Consider the following 16,381-nt stretch of genomic DNA (forward strand, 5'->3'; position numbering starts at 1 on the left):
GGACTGATCTTTTGATAGCTTGAGAAATCATAGGGAGTACTTGATGCCTCTATCTCTAACCCTTACTTTTACTTTAGTACTTTAAAAAATTCATTTCTTGAAGAGGTATGAATGAATATGAAATAAAGTCTCTATTCAACCCCTTTTCTGCAGCTGAGTAGAAAACTTTCCCTAGACAGTTAATAGGGTCTCATGTGGTTTTCCATTGATAACTGATGTATCTATAAGCAAATATAAATAGAAACTACTTTAACTCCACCTCTGAAATCCTAGAACATGGCACAAGGGAGTTTTACAAAATCAAGAATCCTCTTCTTTAAAAATCCAAATTAATAAATATTCTTCATGACACAATTTTTTTCCTTCTTCAACTGATATTCACTAAGTTACCAAACACTGTGGCACTGAGGGCACAGTGACATATGACCCTTGTGACCTTACAGAGCTTAAGAATCTATTCAGACATTACGCAAACAATTAAAAAATAATTAAGAAATGTGATATGTGCTATGAAGAAATCTGGGATTGAATAATTAGATGGTTTAACTTAGCATGAGAGATCAGGGAAGGCTTCCCCAAGGAAGTGACATGTAAACAGAGACAATGCCAAGGAGATGTGTACGCTGAGCACGGGAGGGCAGCATGGAGTGCTTCAGGGAGATAGATGACTGCTTCTCTGAGTCTCTAAGAGCTCAAGATATCGGCATTATACTTCATCTTGAAACATCAAGACACAAAGCGGCTGAATCTTAAAATCACTGTGCTAAGTGAAAGAAGCCAGTCACAAAAGATCACACATTGTGTATGATTCCATTTACATAAAATGTCCAGAACTGGCAAATCTATAGAGACAGAAAGTAGATCAGTAGTTGTCTAGGACTAGAGTTGGGGGAATGGAAAGGAACTGCTCATAAATTTGAGGTTCTATCAAAGGGGTAATATTCTAAAATTGAATATACTATGAGTTGCACAACTCTATGAATATACTAAAACCACTATGAATATATTAAAAACCACTGTACATGTTATTATTTTGAGACAGGGTCTTGCTCTGTTGCTCAAGCTGGAGTGCAGTGGTGTGAACATGGCTCACTGCAGCCTCAGCCTCATGGGCTCAAGCAATCCTCCCACCTCAGCCTCCCGAGTAGCTGGGACTACAGACACAGCCACCAAGCCTGGTTAATTTTTTTTCCTTTTGTAGAGACAGAGTATCCCTATGTTGCCCAGGCTGGTCTCAAACTCCTGGGCTCAAGTGATTCTCCTGTCTCAGCCTCCCAAAGTGCTGGGATTATAGGCATGAGCCACTATGCCCAGCCCACTGTATACTTTGTACACTTTAAATGGGTGAACTGTATAAGATGTGAATTATATTTCAACATAGCTGTTTAAAAAAGACAGAGAGGGATCAACACACTCCCCAATCATTGTTCTTACCTCTCCATGTTTTTAAATATATTGCATTTATCATCTCCAGCGGTCAGCTGGAAGGCCAAGGCCGCATGGTGGCTCTCCAGCACAGCAGTGTCATTGTACAAAATGGCCAGCTCACTTCCAGCATTACACAGGAAGGAGTTGGTTCTCCCAGGGTGATCCACATCATGAATGGTGGCTGCAATGAGTGCAGCGACCTCATCAATTGGATCTAAAGTTTCCTGAAAACAAGACAGCTTTTAAAAACGGGGGTATGACACTGAAGGCAAAGAAGCCTTCTGTATAGTTTTCTTTCTCCACTATTACTTTCAGGTAAGAATATTTCAGATTTCTAAGAAAAGCATACTACGTGAGCAAATCTAGTCTTCCTACCTCCACCCTGAAACAGTTATATTTCTGCATAGTTTTGTTAGTCTCACACAAGTTAAGGACTTACCAAAATACAGGTGTTCTCAACAGATAGGAGTCACCTCCTCAGCCAGTCTTTCTCTAGACCCATCACAAAAAAAGTCCTTAGTCTGAGATATTGACTTAGACCAACATAAACTAATACTACTAAAGGAGAGAAACAATTTTAAATAAAATTTAAAATAGGCACCACTTAACATTAACTGGGAATTGCCTTAGTTTTCTTCCCCCTTTTAGTGCTATCTTTGTCAGGTTGATGTCAGAGTTTTGTGCATTTGACAAAATGATCTGGAAGTTTTCCATCTTTTTCAAGGCTCTGAAAAGGTTTATGTAACATGGAAAAATTCCTTAAAGGGCTAAAGAATTCACCTGTCCATATGGGTCAGGAGCCAACTTTTGAAGAAATTAAATAATAATTTAAAAATTACTAAAATTACTTCCATGTTATTGGTCTCTTTTTTTAATACTTCTTACATCAATTTAATTAAAACATTCCATTAAAACTATTTTAAAGCCTTTGATTTAGTACATATGTGGGCAGTACTTCTACTATTTTCTGCTTTAAATTTGTGTATTTTTGTGTCTTTATAACTTAACTTAGTTTGGCTAGAACTTCATCTATTTTCTTGGTGATTTCCAAGAGCCACACTGGATTATCATTTTGTTCTTCCCATGTTCTTTTTCTTCCCTTTTTAAAGTAATTAGGGCATGCCGGGCGCGGTGGCTCAAGCCTGTAATCCCAGCACTTTGGGAGGCCGAGACGGGCGGATCACGAGGTCAGGAGATCGAGACCCTCCTGGCTAACACGGTGAAACCCCATCTCTACTAAAAATACAAAAAAACTAGCCGGGCGAAGTGGCGGGCGCCTGTAGTCCCAGCTACTCGGGAGGCTGAGGCAGGAGAATGGCGGAAACCCGGGAGGCGGAGCTTGCAGTGAGCTGAGATCCGGCCACTGCACTCCAGTCCGGGCGACAGAGCGAGACTCCGCCTCAAAAAAAAAAAAAAAAAAAAAAAAGTAATTAGGGCATTTAAAACATAAACCTTTAAATATATAACTGACTTCATTCTATAGGTTTTGATAGATAAGTTTCTCATTTTTGTTGTTTTCTAACTAATGTCATTTTGGTTTTATTTCTTTGTTGATCCCCAAATTATTAAGAATATTTTCTCATTTGTTGTAGCTGACATTTTAAATTTAACCATTAGTTATTCTATTTTGTTGTGTTGTGGTTAGAAAATATAGCTTATGAAGTTTAGAAGTTCAACACATTATATACCAGTATAAGATCATTTTTGGAAATACCCTACAGACTCTTGAAGATGTTTAGCTAATAAATCAGCCTTGCAAATTTATTTAAATTGATTTAAATTAAAATTCAATAATTTAAGTGGGCAAATAGTATGGTATGTGAATTACATTTCAATAAATACTCTTTTTTTTTTGTTGTTTTGAGACAAGAGTCTTGCTCTGTCACCCAGGCTGCAATGCAGTGGCATGATCTTGGCTCACTGCAATCTCCACCTCTTGGGTTCAAGTGATTCTCCCGCCTCAGCCTCCCAAGTAGCTGGGATTATAGGCCTGCGCCACCACGCCCAGCTAATTTTTCTATTTTTAGTAGAGATGGTGTTTCACCATGTTGGCCAGGCTAGTCTCGAATTCCTCATCCATTTACACTGGTCTCCCAAAGTACTGGGATTACAGGTGTGAGCCACCATGACATTTCAATAAATGCTCTTAAAAACTGTTTTCAGTTAGCTTTCTAAATATATATTTGTACGTTGTCTATAGAGTACTTTAAAAGCAATAGAGCAAAAACTGGGTTCTTTATATACTGAGCCATATTGACATAGACGTCCCTCTGTTGTTACTTGTTTTCGTAATTTAGAAAACAGTCCCTCCTCTGGACACCTATTTTACCTACAGTCTGATTTGATTTTTTTCTGGAAAACAAACCAACAAAAACAGAAATAAGAACTAGAGGGAGCAGGGGAAGTTCTGAGAAGGTATACCCTTCAAGGTGAGGAATGAACACTTGTTCACTTCCTCTGTGTGCCAGATGTCATCTTCTACTTTGCTCTCTGCCAAATGCCAGTCCCGTGATACAGGGGAGGAAATGCGGGCAGGAGCCACTTGCCCTGGCCCTGCATGATTGCAGTCATCTAGGCCCCAGCCAAGGGAGCAACAGGTCAAAGGCAGAAGCTTCAGAAACTAAAGTGGTTTGGCATGGCCCAAAAGTGGCCTGTGACTGAGGTAGAAGAGAGGAAATGATGAGAGGAGCTCATTGTTGAGGTGAATGTGGAGAGCTGTAGAGGTTCAAGTGTAAATCCTGAGGGAGGGGGAAGCTGCTCCTGGGAATGACAGTGTCAGGTGTGCTGTTTCAGAAAGATCACATTGGCAGTAGGGTAAGGGCGTTCCATAGGAGGCAGGAAAGGCAAGAATTCCAGTTTGGAACTGCCCAGATGGGAAAGCATTGCAGGGGGCCTCACTGGGACAGCAGCAAGAGATGAATCTGAGAACTGTAGGTGTGACAGGAGGCAAGGTCAGATGATCAACCAGATGTCGGGGGTTGAGGAGTGGAAAGAACCAAGGATGACTCTCGATTTCTAACCTGGGTATCTGGTTGGATAATGGAACCCTGGATTAGGTAGATAACCCTGGGTGGGAGCAGTGCTGGGAGCAGAGATGATGAACTTGGCCTTAGAGCCCTGCAGACTTTGATGTACAGATACAGGCCCTAAAGTGGGGATATCCAACAGCTACTTGGCTCTACTAGTGTACAGGCTTGGAGTGAGACCCCCAGAAGAATAGCCCTATCCTGTGGTTTCTCCTCCGGGACCAAATCCTGCCTCTTGTACCCTCATGGAATGGCTGGGATTATGTCATGAATTAACACATCTATTTCCCAAAGCTACAGTGTGGCCTCCAGACTGATTCCGAGTGTGGCCTCGCCCTTCCTGTGCCAGGCTGCACACGTGAGCAGTCATGCTATGTATCTTAGTGGAGGCAGAACACTAGACTCTCCCCACTGCTCCTGCCCATTAAACGTGGCATGTAAACAACAACTCACCTTTATCCTCTCCTTGGAGAGAAAATAGGCAGTGGCATGAAGCACATCAGCAGAATGTGTAGAATTGTGGTAGGGATTGGAAGAATGATAATTGGCTTCGATAATTTGTAACCACGATCTTAGTGTTGACTCAGAGCAGTGTAAGAATTCACAGATTCCAAAGCGAGCAAACATTTTGAGACCAAGATAAATCAAAGGCCTATAGAGAGAAAAAACCCCACAATATTAGAATAAAAGCAAACAAATAGGCCAAGTGTTTGAGGCCTGAATAGGTTCCAAGCCAAATTTCAGGGAGTGCAAGGCAGCAAAGTGGAGATTGCTTGGGCTATGCTGGCCTCTCTCTGGTGGAGCAAACAAAGTCTGGTTCCACTTCTTGCCCTCAGGGGACCATGATGCACAGGTGAGAGCTGGCTCGTTCTGTCCTTCCAGGTTCAGCTTCCTGCTTGCACTACTGAATTTGTCATAACAATCCTTTTTCCAGGCTAAGCTTGTACCACCTTGAACACTATCCTCTCCTTTGGACTTGCTGGACCAATGCCATTGGCCAGACACCCTGCCTATAAGAAAACATTTCCTGAAAACGTCCTATGAGCCAGACACTGCCGTATGCCACGGAATTTTCTCAACACCCACCTTTCTGGAGGTTTTCCTCCGGGACCAAATCCTGCCTCTTGTACCCTCATGGAATGGCTGGGATTATGTCATGAATTAACACATCTATTTCCCAAAGCTACAGTGTGGCCTCCAGACTGATTCCGAGTTCTGGAGGTCATTTCCCCGGAAGTGACCAACTGGCCACCAAGTTAGGTTCTTACTTGAGAAATCACCTTGACCCAGCATCTGGCCCTTGCCTTTAAAGGCCAAGAAACTGGCTGTGTTGAGGCAGTATTCAGAGGTGATCACGGGACTTAAGCTGACCTGCCTTAGCCCAATTCACATGGATGTAATGTCACTAGGATGTAAACCAGGTGCTTAAAGACTCATGTGCCAAGGGAGTATTCTTTTCCACTCTCCTTGGCTGTGCTGGGAGATGGGGAAGTAGAACATATCAGAAGGTTAACTCAAGGTGAGCCTGAAAAAGTCAGGGGGTTATCTTGGCGACAGGTCACCCAAACTGAGATGAGACCTGAGAAGCCATCCCATGGCCCAACCAAGCACACCTCTCCCGAGACACCCTAGGGGGCAGTCCTGGCTGGAATCAGCTCTGCGCACCTCCCCTTCTCGTGTGCCCAGCCAACTGCCACCTTTGGTTAACAGGTCTTCTCCGGCAAGGGAAAAAACTCAAGATAAAAGCCCATTCCTGCTCCTGCTCGCTGTGATCACACCCAGATGAGGATGACTAGGGCTTTGGGTGTCCCTATGCCTATCACCAACATAGCAACCAAAAGCTAGGGGCAGCTCTTATCACATGTGTATGTGTTTCTAATAAATTTTGGTTCTAGGCTCTGAGCAGATCTCTTACAGCAATCTTAACATATTACCACCTACAGGAGAAATACCTTTATTTCACAGAAAAAAGTCCTGGGCTACTTGGAGAAGTCACTGGCTCAGTTGCATGCTTTCCATGAATGTGCCATCACTGTGGCCAGCAGACTTTCCCCCAGGCCCTGGTGACTCAGAGCCACGTGGTGCCCTGCTACTCCTTCCTCAGAGCCCCTCCCTGACCAGGTACCAGGGAGGTACCTGTGCACAATCCACACTCCTCAGGTAGCCTCTTCACACAGGCCCTGGGAATCTAGTTCTCCCTCTGCTGAGGTCTGCATGAACTCACCTATTGTGGGTGGCAGCCTCCAGTTCAAAAATATCAAAGTCCCAGTATTCTTCATTTTCCATGGCCCGAGCTATCCGTGGTGGGACATCATCAAGGGAGATGGGAGTGATTATATTGCTTGAAACTGTTTGAGTGTCTGTAAAGTGATGTAATTTGGAGAACAAAATTAATAGGCTTTAAAGGATTAACTTTTTTTTTTTTTTTTTTTGAGACAGACTCTCACTCTGTTGCCCAGGCTGGAGTGTAGTGGTGCGGTCTCAGCTCACTGCAACCTCTGCCTCCCGGGTTCAAGTGATTCTCCTGCCTCAGCCTCCTGAGTAGCTGGGATTACAGGCACCTGCCACCATGCCTGGCTAATTTTTTGTATTTTTAGTAGAGACAGGGTTTCGCCATGTTGGCCAGGCTGGTCTCGAAATCCTGACCTCGTGATCTGCCTGTCTCGGCTTCCCAAAGTGCTGGGATTACAGGTGTGAGCCACTGCTCCCAGCCAGGATTAACTGTTTCTTAGGGAGGACAGTACTGCCTCAGGGACAGCTGCTTTGTTTCTGAGACTTTATGACATACCAAGAAACTTCTTAATGAGGTGAAAAATAATTTAAAAACTTTTATCTGAAAAAAATTATTTTCATCACTTAAGCTAAACTGCAGTATTATAGACAGTGATCTAAAAAATTAAAAAGGAAAAACTTACTTTTGGTTGAAAGAACATATTCATTCCCTGATAGTCTTCGCAAACCATCCTGATAAAAATCAAGGAAACAAGAAAAAAGAAAGTCACAACTGTTCTTTCCTTCCTGGAAACTCCAGGTGGTCCCCCCACAGGACAGCTCAGGGCAGCCCTCTCCACCAATCCACTCAAGGCTGCCCTGGGCCCAGCGGGTCCACCCCTGTGATCAACTACTGACCTCGGTCACTTATTGGAGAGCACAACAGGCTAATGCTGGGAAGGATGGTCCTGGCCCTGTTGGAAGCTAAACTCAGGAGCAGGGTCAACACCCGGGAGATGAGCTTGCATCTTTTGAGGGGCGGGTGGTCCTTACGCCCAGCATTCTCGCTTGCCCTCCAGGACCATTTGGTTTCTTAGGGACAACTCTGCTCTGCCCTCAGTCCTTCTCTTCCATTTTCCTGCCACTCTCCTCACTCTGAGGACACAAGGTTTTCCTGGGAACATTAGCTCCTCTCTCACCTTCTAAGGGACCTCATTCCCACCAGGTGACTCTCCTGGGCTCCTCACCAGTGCTTCCAGACCACCTGGCCCAAACCCGGACTCTTAGCAGCCCCTTTTCTCCAGTCCTGTGGCTATTCTCATCTACTCGCTTCCAGAACACTATCTACCCCATCCCTCATCAGTTTCATCTCTCACCTACAGTCTGGAGGAGCCTCTGTTTCAAATAGGCAAGACCAAAGTTAGATATTATCAGCACTGGAAACACTCTACCTTCTCGATTTCTGCCTGGAACCTTATTTTTATAAAATCCAGTGAATTCAGAAAGCATGAATTGGGAAGGAGGTGGATTTGGCTTCTGACCAAGACAAAAGCTGACAGAGAGCAATTGAGTAATCTGTGCTCCACAAAGTTGTCCCTCTCTTGTGAGAGCTCTACACCAGACATTCTGAAGGAGGCATCCAGGACCCCTCAAGAGTCTATGGCACAAAGCCCCCTTCTAGTGAAAGATTCCCAAACTCCTCTTTCCTACAGTCATCCAAATGTGTGTGGGATGCTTGGAAGGCCAAACTGTCACACCCCCTGGCATCATTTTAAATACATATGGTGGGAGAAAGACAGTCTTTCTGTTCTGCATTGTCCCAGTTTTCAAGCTCTTTAATACAACTAAACAAGCTTTATTTAGATAAATTACTGTAGAAGCCCTAAGCAACACTGGAGAACTGGCTCAGCAGACTGTCAGGATTACATTCCTCCCTGCTCTGCTCCAAGCTAAGCTCTCCCTAGGAGACAGGCAGCAGGGGGATGCTTGGCCAGAGAATAGAAGAACCCAGGCAATGGAGGGGAGTTTAGGTCTTGACTGAACCCTACAGTGCCCTGCCTGTCTCTTCAAAGAGATCTGTTTAAATGAGTAACCTCTGAGAAAACCACCAAGAACAGACAGGCTGTAGCCAGGAGTCTAGTCAAATATACTTACAGACATTAAGCCCCCAACAAGGTCATTGGCATGGGGATCATCATCCTTAGCACCAAACTGTGGTGAATATAACTCTGTGGTTCTTAGAATTTCCAGCACACGGTCTAGGGCTTCGGTCACAGGCATGGGACTACTTTCCTGGGCAGCATTGATAATATTGATTACCTACATTATGGAAAGAAAATACTTGAGTTTCATAACCTTAAAAACAATGAGAGGGCCAGGCATAGTGGTGTATGCCTATAATTCCAGCTACTCAGGAGGCTGAGGTGGGAGAATTACTTGAGCCCTGGAGTTTGAGACTAGCCTGGGCAACAGAAATGAGACAGCCCATCTCTAAAATACAACAGCAAAAACAAAACAAAACAAAACCCAACAGGACTCAATCTGGCCATAGTACTTAATACCAACTTAAGACTAGTTAAAATGTCGACGTCACACATCCTCTCTCTTCAGAGGAGGCTACTAGCACCATACAGCTATGAGAGCATTCTCATTACTGCGGGCCACTGTTTCTTCTCACTGGAAATGATCCTTGGGGAGAACAAGGAGTATGTGTGCTCAGTGGAGACAGACCACAAACTGCTTCACCTTGGTGATGGGCGCCTCAATCGTCATGGAATGTATCCGGGCCATGGAAGAGTGTCGTCTCTGGCTGGAAACTGTGGAGAAAGGGATGCACAAATCAGGGTGTGCACAGCTCTGGGCACCTGTCTTGACAGCAGAGGGCTCAGTGTGCTCGGCTGCATGATGAAGGGGCAGGATAGAACTGAGTTTACTGAGCTTCGTTCCCATCTTAACAATCCTAGGGTTCTGGCATAACCAATTCTGTTTCTTTCAGTTCTAGGCACTAGGATGCACATATGCCCCCATGGACTGAACCTCTGATGTCACAGGCCAGAGAGAAAACAGAGGAAACAATCTAGGAAGCCAAAGTCAAACAGCCTCTTTTTGTGTCTATGACAATAAGCCTTTATAATTATTTAGCTTGCCATTCTCTAGGAGTAAAAATATTCTGGAAGACAATGCCACACAATGCTCTTTGTTTCATATATGGCAGGAGCAATACATTCAATTCACCAATAACTAAAATACACAAATTTCTGGTTAAATTTTTCAAGGTACCCTCTGGTGCTTCCCACTATTAGGTTTAATCTAGACTGATTAGGTAAATATCTTAAATGAGGCAGGCAGCAATTCTTAGGCTCTAAAGTTTGTTAAGTTTTGTTGTTCCTGTCAAGATATGGTTCCTTTATGGTGAGGAGAAGCCCGGACAATATAGGCAGGAAAAACATTAACACCCAGTTCTGGGTATCTCCACGAACAATCCCATCAGGCTAAATGCTGCTTTCCAAAGACATTACAGGACCAGGGGCTGTCCCAGAGACTGATGTATCAACCTCATTTTACCAATGAAGAAACTGAGGCCCAAGGAGAGACACCGTCCAAGGTTAACCAATTCACGGGGTCTCAAATGTTTTAAATTTGGGGGCCCAACTAAACTTCTTAAAATTTTGGTGATTATAGGATTGCCAAATTTGGTGATTATAGGATTTTATCCAACAATGTCATTAAAACAAAAATAAAAACTGCTATTTTCTCACTGTCATAAAAGGACTTGTTTTCATTTAAAAATAACTGACACATGCTTGTAACAAACAACAGAGATCTACTGTACAACATGGTAACTACAATTAATAACAACGTATTCTAGAAAATTGCTAAATGTAGATTTTGTGTTCTCTCACCACAAAAAAAATGAAAGTGTATGAGGTAATAAATATGTTAATTAGCCTAATTTAGCCATTCCACAATGTACAGATAGGTCAAAACATCATGTACATGATAAATATACATAATTCTTGTCAATTAAAAAATAAAGGAGTTAGAAAAAAATCAAACAGAGCAATAAGGTAAGAAACAAAGTATAAAGATTGTCATGACTGTGTATACAGAAAGCCCTGAAGAATCTATAAATGCACTCCTCTCCTTTTACAGTGAGTGTGTAGGTTTGCCCAAGCTCCTGGATATACAAAGTCAATATTCAAAAATCAATTGTATTTCTATAACTATATACAATAAGCAATTGGAAATTTAAACAAGTAACACCATTACAATAGCATAAGAAACCATCAACACCTAAGAATAAATCTAATTAAAGATTAGTATGACTTCTACAATGAATATGTAAAACATTGCTGAGAGAAAACAAAGACAGTCTAAATAAATGGAGATATCGCATGTTCATGATTTGAAAGACTCAGTATTATTGAGATTTCAATTTTCCCTGAATTGATCTACAGATTTAAGGCACTCTGAAAACAAATCCCAGGAGGGTGTGTGTATAAACTAAGAAGCTCATTCTAAGTGTCACATGGAAATGCAAAGGACCTAGAACAGCCAAGACACTGAAGAAGAACAAGTACTTACTACCAGGTATCAGATATCAACACTTACTATGTAAGTAGCTGATTGTGATATTGGTGTAAGCATAGACAAACAGAAGAGTGGGACAGAATAGAGTCCAGGAACAGATCACATATTCGTAGTAACCTGATTTATAATAATGGTGCTACTACAAAAGATGTTTATTCAATATGGTGATAGACCAGTTAGATTTCCCCAGGGTCAGGGGCAGTCATCCTTGATATCTACCCTCACCAGATATAAAAATTTAAAATGGATCAAAGACCTAAAACAAAAGATAAAATAATAAAACTCCTAGAAGGAAACAAGGGAGAATATTTTCATGATCCTGGGATAAAGAACGATTTCTTAAATAGGACACAAAAAGCACTAGTAATAATATAAAACCTGATAAAATGAATTTCCTTAAGATTAAGAACCTCTGCTCTTTGATTAAGAATCAAAAGATACGATTTAGAGGGGAGAAGGCAAACCACAGACTAAAAAAAATATTTGTGATACACAGATATCCCATATCTAGACTATATACAGAATCCCTACAAACCAACAAGAAAAAGATACACAACCCAATTATAAAAATGGGCAAAAGACTTGAACAGCACTTCAGAAAAGGATTATCCAAATGGCCAATAAAAAGGTGCTCAACTTCAGTCATAAGGAAAATTAAAATTAAAACCACTGGAATGGCTAACATTTTAAATTCTGGTATTACCAAGTGTGGGAAAACATGGAACAACTGGAACTCTCACAGATGAGTGAGGAGAGTAACATGGTGCAATATGTTGGAGCTATTACTGGAGAATAAAACTGGAGAGCACCATTTGCAGCTGCTCTAAGGCCTAGCAATCCCACTTCTAGGGAGAAGATGAGCATATACATCCACAAAAGAAGACCTGTACAAAAATGTTCATGGCAGCCTCATTCTTAGCAGCCTCAAAATGGAAACAAAACAACTGTCCATATATAAGAAGATATGTACACAAATTGTAGTATATTCCTATAAGGGAATACTACTGAGCAATAAGAAGGAAGGAACCATGACATACCTAACAACATGGAAGAACCTTGAAAACACGAAAGTTCAAGAAGCTAGACACAAACAAGCCATACTGTACGATTCCAATTCTATGAGGCACAAGGAGAGGCCAAATTAATTTATGGTGCTAGCAATCAATGGTTGCTTCTGCATGGTTAATGATGTGTTTGTGTGTGTGGCTTTTCCATATCTATTTTGGGTGGTGATTACATGAGCACATAGAATTGTCAAAACTCATCGAAATGAAACAAGTGAATTTCATTGTATGTAAATTATAACTCAAAAATCATAAAAATAAAAAGTTATAGGAAAAAATGTTTACTAAAACACAGAAATATACCAAGCAATTCAAAGGATCAACAAACATTAGCATGTGGTGGAGTGAAGACTGTTCTGGGCAGGGACCTCAGCCCTGCTCTGTGCTGCTCTAAGACTGCAGAGAGTCTGGGACTGTAATCACGACAGCTACAATGAAGATGACGATGTCAGCTAACACTAACTGAGTCCCTATCCTTACTTACCAGGCACCACACACACTCATTTAATCCTCACACAATCCTCTGTAGACAACAAATTATCCCCACTTTACAGATAAGGCAATGGAAACACAGAAGTCCACCCTCAAGGCTACACAGAGCAGATGAAGCTGGGACTTGAACTGAGGTCATTCTGACACCAAAGTTTACAGTCCTTCCCATAACCCCATACTGCTTCCTCACTGGCACCACCCCAATCCTGCCCTCAAAGCAGGGGTGTAATCTGTATGGTCTTTCCAGTGCAAGGAGTACAAAGCATGTCATCTGGGCCTTATAACAAATCTGTGAGGGATGACAGGGTGGCATTTGATCCCTACTGTATAATCTTAGCTGATATCACCTTGGAAAAAGTTTGTCTTTTGAACCAGTACAAACAGCTCCGTATCCTTCTGTTTTCATTTTTGGGCCAAAGAATGTATACAGCTAGCAGTAATACCTGCATCTACACTCTGTATAAGCAATGTTGATTACATTTTAAAAATTAGGTCATTCAGGCCACGCACCTACATATTCTTTTTAAAAAGTATATTTCAATTAGAACTTAAATAATATTTGCTGAATAAGGGTCTTTCACAATTCCAAAATCAAGCTCACCTCTCTCTAAAAGTTTCCATGGGAAAATGCAAACCACGATGGGATAGATCTTTAAGAATTACCACATGCAAAAACAATTATAGCAGATTAACTGACATCTTCTGCCGCTACAGTTTAGAAATGCAACTACAGAATATATGGGAATGTATCTTTTCCTTTTCTTTATTTTCTGATTCCATTAAAAGGCTCAGAATGGAGCCCATTGGCAGGAGTCCACAGAGGGAAAAATGGAACACTAGTTTCCAGAGGGTTCCCTTGTCTTCTGAGAATTGGAGGTAGACAGGATGAGCCTGGGCAAGACACAGCAGGGCTCCATGTGTTCAACAGTGATTTGATCACATTTTTTTTCTCTTGTCTTGGTCACTCACCTTCAGTTGCACGGGAGGCAACAGCTTTGACATCTAGTGAGCCTTTTCTTCTGTCTTTATGTTTGCCTGTCTGATTATCTGTAGAAACAAATGATAAACCACCTCTTCAAAGTGATTTAAACAACATATTAAGGAAGGTTACCAATCTAAAATTTAAAAAAAACTTTCAACTTTAAGAATTAAACATGCTTTAAATGCCACAAAAGTAAACACAGTACAGAGATGAAGACTATGAACAACCAGTTTTACGGGGGTAGAGTTTCTCAAAATGTCCCACCAGGTGCACAGATAAACAAGGGCTTTATAGTTCTAGATTATGTAATTACAGAGTTCCAGGACATAAAGTGACAACTGATAGAAATGACCTCAGGGGAATTTCTCCTATTGTATTTCTATATAATTGAATAAAATGATGGGAAAATTTTGATTCCCCACTCATCTTGCCCCAAAGAAAAAAAATATTTTATTTTCTCTACAAAATAAGGACTACAATATCCCAGGGAAAACATTCTTCTCTTTCCTAGGGTAGTATGGTAAACACTGTTTGAGGTATATTTCAAATGATAGTTCATCTTCCTCCCTTTCACCCCCTCTTCTCTACGAAGGACACACTACTCTCCTAGGCTTCAAATGGGGGACTGTCTTTGACTCTTCTCTAATCCTGACCCCCACAGCAATCACTGACAAGGCAACTCTGACTTACCTTCCTGACCCCTTCTCTGTGCACCTGCTGGCTACCATACATCCCCATTTCACAGACAAGGAAACTGGGAGCTGCTCTGCAGATGAGTGCACAGCAGGGTAGGCGCTGAGCTCAGCTCTTCCCACAGCCATGGAGTAGCTTCTCTGCCTTGTCTTGGCTTCCTCACCCGGAACTTCTCTCCCTGCTCATGGACAGGATCTGAGTGCAGGCCCTTAGCACTTCCTCTGCACCATCGAGAAGCCTCTTCACCTGCTCTTTGCTTCTTCGCCCAATTAAACTAAATCCTCTTCTCTGTGGGCTCTAAAGAGTGAACGTGTCAAGGTCACCAATGACCTCCCTTTTGCTAAGTCTGACGGCTACAACTCAATCCTTACCTGACCTGACTTGATTGTGGTACTAGACAAAACTGATCCCTTTCTGGATACTCCTGTTTGCAGAGTCCACACTCTCCTGGTTTTCCTTCTACTTCTTACTACTCCTTTCTAGTTTCTTTCATGATTTCGTCTTCCTCAGTATCCCTGGTGTTTCCAGAGGTGGTTTTTCAAAGGTTCTATCCTTAGTCCTTCTCAGTCAACAAAACCTCCTTGGGAGATCTCATTCCTTCCTATGGTTTTAGTTAATTCCTATGTTGCCATCTTACCCCAGGCCTCTCTCCTGAGCTCCAGACTTACATCTTAACTTACCATTTACCACCTTATTTAGACACTCCTCAGGCACTGCAAATGAATTCATTATCCACCATGAAGTCCTTATCTTTTTCCAAATCTGCTCTTTAACCCAGGTCACTGAACAGCATCTACCGTAAGGTGGACAGAAGTCATCCATCACTTCTCCACCCGCCCCCCCCTTCAATGGGTCAGCCAAATCTAAGGATTCTACCTCCTAAACACCTCGAGTCTATCCCCTGCTCCGTCCTTGTCCGAGCTCAGACATTTGTCATCCTCTCTGGATTATAACAATGGCCTCCCAGATTGGTTCCAAAACAACAACCTTACCCTCTTCAACTTATTCTCTGCAGGCTGCCAGGCGATCGTTGTAAAACCAAAATCCAACCAAATCTCTCAATCAAACACTTTAATGGCTCATCCTTGTCTTTAGGATAAGATTCAAACTCCTCAGTGTGGCACCCAGAGTCCTATGAGGTCTATGCCCCCTATCTCTATCCACCTTGAACTATTTATGATTTGTTAATTTGCCTCTCAAACCTCTATGATTTGGTACAAACCACTGACTTGGAAATGTGCCTCTCCCATGCCACCTTCTTCGACTGGTTACCTCTGACCTTCTTTGAAGATGCAGTTCAGGTATCATAACTTTTGGGAAACCTTTCCTTAAAGTCTCTCCACACCACCCCAACAGTGCTGGGTAACAGCCTGCTTTATTGTCTTGCCTTCCTTGCTAACATGAATGACTTGAGGGCAGGGACAGTTTTTCCTGTCTTTCCTAGGTACCTACCATCTGTACCTACCATCTGCTAGAAGAAGCATATGTGTATAGAAGCTCAATACACATCTGCTTCACCAAAAACCTGCACCTTCCTGCTGTGCACAAATCAGTCACTCTGATTCTGTGGCTCCCCTGCTCAAAATTCTTCAGCGTCTCAGAGATAAAGACTTCCTGGCATTCAAGGACAGGTAAGGTTGGCCTACAGCAGCCTGCTTTTCATCTCGCACTGTGCTTCCCATGAATGTGCTGCATCAGCACAACTGCTCCGTCTCTGGAACAGCCTTGACATCGGCTCCTTCTGTCTGAGACACGACACTGCACCCTCTTCAAGTGTTCATTCCTTCAAATGGCCCCTCTTCTCAACCACACAGAGCCAGAAGTGTGTCTCCTTCCTCTGAGCTTCATGATGAGTAATGTCCACATAGCCTGGGCTGGGAACTTACGATTATTTG

The 16,381-nt window shown here is 42.4% G+C and overlaps 1 protein-coding gene across 5 annotated transcripts in view; it reads right to left on the bottom strand.

Annotated features, from left to right (window-relative positions):
- Nucleotides 1-16,381, bottom strand: part of PDE8A (phosphodiesterase 8A) — a 161,106-nt gene that overhangs the window by 13,657 nt on the left and 131,068 nt on the right. For all 5 annotated transcript variants that reach the window (XM_033190914.1, XM_033190915.1, XM_033190916.1 and 2 more), the window contains 7 exons: nucleotides 13,781-13,858; nucleotides 9,411-9,481; nucleotides 8,820-8,984; nucleotides 7,370-7,418; nucleotides 6,679-6,814; nucleotides 4,908-5,106; nucleotides 1,435-1,652 (listed from right to left, as the gene is read on the bottom strand). In XM_033190914.1, coding sequence (XP_033046805.1) covers nucleotides 1,435-1,652; nucleotides 4,908-5,106; nucleotides 6,679-6,814; nucleotides 7,370-7,418; nucleotides 8,820-8,984; nucleotides 9,411-9,481; nucleotides 13,781-13,858 — 916 coding nt within the window. The remainder of the gene's footprint in view (nucleotides 1-1,434; nucleotides 1,653-4,907; nucleotides 5,107-6,678; nucleotides 6,815-7,369; nucleotides 7,419-8,819; nucleotides 8,985-9,410; nucleotides 9,482-13,780; nucleotides 13,859-16,381) is intronic.

The sequence above is a fragment of the Trachypithecus francoisi genome, unplaced genomic scaffold, assembly GCF_009764315.1.
Source record: "Trachypithecus francoisi isolate TF-2019V2 unplaced genomic scaffold, Tfra_2.0 Lachesis_group3, whole genome shotgun sequence".
NCBI classification, from domain to species: domain Eukaryota; kingdom Metazoa; phylum Chordata; class Mammalia; order Primates; family Cercopithecidae; genus Trachypithecus; species Trachypithecus francoisi.